Genomic DNA, 3,709 nt, shown 5'->3' with positions numbered 1-3,709 from the left:
AAATTTTTAAATAAAATTTATTTATTATAATTATTTTTTATTATACTATAAAATAATAAGGTAATCAATTTGACCATCAGTACCGTTTTAAAAGCACTGATTTTATTAAGACCAAGACGTGGGTGGGGAAAATGTCGTTTACTCCAATTTGAAATGTACCATATAGAAAGAGAAATGCCAAAAGCCAAGGCAAGGGCAAGGAAATATAATATAAAGTTAACATGAAATGGAGATATTTGGTGCTTTATCGACAACGAGGACAGAGGCATACAGTTAAATAGTGCGGAAGTGGGAAACAGACATGCTTATGCGCGGAACCCAGACGCACCCTTAACTCTATTTTACTAAAATCCTTCTGAAATCCGGCCTGAGCGCTGTCACTTGTCCTGTCTGACACTTATCTCACCCAACATCCAAATTCCAAACCAGCCAAAGGCGTCCTCTCGGGCTCCGAGGGAAGCAAAATCTAAAAGCACATAAAGACACAGACATAGAGAGACGTTAGACAGAGGAACGTTACAACTTCGTAAGCTCCGTATATACGAGAGTTACTGAAGTGAAGCCAAGTTGAAGATAAAATCTCCGTCTTTTGCTCAGCTCTAAGAGAAAGGGCGATTTTTGAGCAATGGCAGCCGGATTTCAGATTACTTTTGCCATTTCTTTGTTGCTTCTGCTTCTGGGTACGTGATCTTTTTCTACCCCTCGTACTTTACATACACTGTTTTTACAGCCCTTTGTTCTAATACTGCTTCATCGTCTAACAAAATCTTTGTTTTCTTGGGCCATTGATTTTGAAGATTAACATGCTTTTCAATACTCAAATCAATGTACTTTTAAGGTTTTTTTTTTTTTTTTTGCTACTTAGCTTCTTCTGTAATGTAGTGCAGACTTTGTCTTGAAGAAATTTTGAAGTTAACATTGTATTGCATTTTCTTTATCAGGACTTCATTAGCTAACTTGTAAAATGTTCCTTTCTCTCTCTTTTTGGTAACTATAGCAGCTTGGTGTTACATTTCTTCTCTCTTTAACATGCCACCAAACAATAATGCCAGGGCAAAATCGAAAGCAATTGGACTAGAGGTTTCCTGCCATTAATTTGTTCAAAAGTTTTTAAAAATAATATACATGCATTTATAGTTTTTCTTACCCATGGTAGGTAGGGCTTCAATTTGTGGGACCCTATTGTGATTTTGTCAATTTGATATGCTCTTCTACTTCACCTGTGCTATCCTCTGTTCTTGTGACAACATTATGTTCTTTTACAAGCTTTCGTATCTAAAAGATAAAAATTTGGGTAAACTTGTGTTTTACAAGTCATTTATGCCTTATTTTATGTTCATTCTATCCTTAATATAATGTTTGGTCATAGTGGTAGAGTTAGTTGTGGAGGCACTTTTGACATATTATATTTAACCTTTCCTTAACTAGTTTTGTTGCTGATTATGCCAATGTAACTTTACTAGCTATGGCTGATCTGAACTTTAGAGGGATGGCCAAATGTGATTGTTTTCCCTGAGTTTCTGGGTAATTAACTTATTAAAGCCTGATTTTACTCTGTTTGAGATGGATGTTTTGTGTACAAGTAGTTCAGTTGTCTAAAGTATATATGTGGTCTGGCAGGATTTTGCATATATGATGGGAAAAGGTTAACTAACTGGGTTCTCATATGTTGTGTGAAGAAAAACAAGTTTTGGGAATCATCCATGTAGATAGTGAATACTCAAGAATGTTCATATTGCAAAAGATGTTTAATTGGGATAACAAATTTGTCATAATGGGGCAGGATTTTGCAGAGGAAGTACCATTGGAGTTTGCTATGGAAGAAATGCTGATGACCTCCCAACACCTAATAAAGTAGCACAGCTAGTTCAACAGCATAACATCAAATATCTAAGGATTTATGATTCTAATATTCAGGTCCTCAAAGCTTTTGCAAATACTGGAGTTGAACTCATGATTGGGGTTGCAAATTCAGATCTATTGCCTTTTTCCCAGTTTCAATCCAATGCAGACACCTGGCTAAAGAACAGCATCCTTCCTTACTATCCAGCCACTAAGATCACGTACATAACCGTTGGTGCTGAAGTCACAGAAATCCCGGGTAATATCTCTAAACTAGTTGTGCCTGCAATGCAAAATGTCCTCACGGCGTTAAAAAAAGCTGGTCTGCATAAAAGGATTAAAGTCTCAACTACCCATTCTCTCGGGGTTTTGTCCAGATCATTCCCACCCTCTGCAGGGGCCTTTAATAGCAGCTTTGCTTTTTTGCTGAAACCCATACTGGAATTTCTTGTCGAGAACCAGTCACCTTTTATGATAGACATATATCCATACTATGCATATAGAGATTCTTCCACTAATGTGTCTCTAGATTATGCTCTATTTCAGTCATCCTCAGAAGTCATAGATCCAAACACTGGCTTGCTTTACACAAACATGTTTGATGCACAGATTGATGCTCTTTACTTTGCACTTATGGCTCTGAATTTCCGAACAATCAAGATTATGGTAACTGAAACTGGCTGGCCCTCCAAAGGTTCACCCAAAGAGACGGCTGCAACCCCGGATAATGCACAGACTTATAACACCAATCTGATCCGACATGTCATCAATGATACAGGCACTCCTGCAAAGCCTGGAGTGGAGCTAGATGTGTATATTTTCTCATTGTTCAATGAGAACAGGAAACCTGGTTTGGAATCTGAGAGAAATTGGGGGTTATTTTATCCAGACCAGACAAGCGTCTATAACCTGGATTTAACTGGAAAAGGTGCTGTTGATATGACACCAGATTCAAATGTTACAAGTCTGAATGGTACTACATGGTGCATAGCCTCTACCAAGGCTTCTGAAATGGATTTGCAGAGTGCATTAGATTGGGCATGTGGCCCTGGGAATGTGGACTGCTCTGCTATTCAGCCTAGCCAGCCTTGTTTTGAACCAGATACTCTACTCTCTCATGCATCTTATGCGTTTAACAGTTACTACCACCAAAATGGGGCTTCCGATATTGCTTGCAGTTTTGGAGGGAATGGGGTCAAAGTTGATAAAAATCCAAGTGTGTAATCGATCATCCAACATATTGATTCCTTTGAATGTGCTTTGAGTCTCTTCAATCTATTAATGTGCATTTCTTTGTTGTGCAGGCTATGACAATTGCTTGTATATGACCGCAGGGTAAGTTCAATACCTCAGACCAGCCCCTTGTTTCAAAATTTGTGTCCATTGACTAAAACTTGTTTTGCAATAATCTTGCAGTGCAAACAAAACTGCAGCCAGTAATGCAACAGCAATATCTTCTCCTTCTTCCTCTACATGCAATGTGGCCTTTACATGGACTACAAGTTTTTTACTTATGACTTTTCTGTCCACCGTCCTGAATATTGAAGAATCTGTTAAGAGTTTGATACTAATATGAGAGCTGTGTCTTTGAGGTGGAGGAGAGATGGTGACTAGACAATTTTCCACGGAAGCTTGATGGGAGAAAATGTATCTGCTGTGGAGGAATTTGCCCTCTGGTTTTGTAAGATATTGATAATTATCACCGTTTCATTCTAGTAGTAAAATATAATTATAATGCAGCTTTCGATTGTTGCAAATCGCCTGTATTAAAGGGCTTGCAGTTGCGAGTTGCTGTTTCAGATTCTACAAATCTAATGCATTCCTCTGCTCCACTAAAATGACTTTAGTAGTAGCAGGGATTCTTTAA

General features: G+C 38.1%; 1 protein-coding gene across 1 annotated transcript; it reads left to right on the top strand.

Moving 5' to 3' along the window:
- The first annotated feature begins 262 nt into the window (after positions 1–262).
- Positions 263–3,709, top strand: LOC123194506 (glucan endo-1,3-beta-glucosidase 13-like). The gene is made up of 4 exons (XM_044607730.1): positions 263–680; positions 1,784–3,058; positions 3,147–3,177; positions 3,259–3,709. Exons 1-4 carry the CDS (start codon positions 626–628, stop codon positions 3,416–3,418), a joined length of 1,521 nt encoding a protein of 506 aa, XP_044463665.1. The 5' UTR covers positions 263–625; the 3' UTR covers positions 3,419–3,709.

This window comes from Mangifera indica, chromosome 13, assembly GCF_011075055.1.
Source record: "Mangifera indica cultivar Alphonso chromosome 13, CATAS_Mindica_2.1, whole genome shotgun sequence".
NCBI classification, from domain to species: Eukaryota; Viridiplantae; Streptophyta; class Magnoliopsida; order Sapindales; family Anacardiaceae; genus Mangifera; species Mangifera indica.
This window is presented reverse-complemented; position numbering and strand designations above follow the sequence as displayed.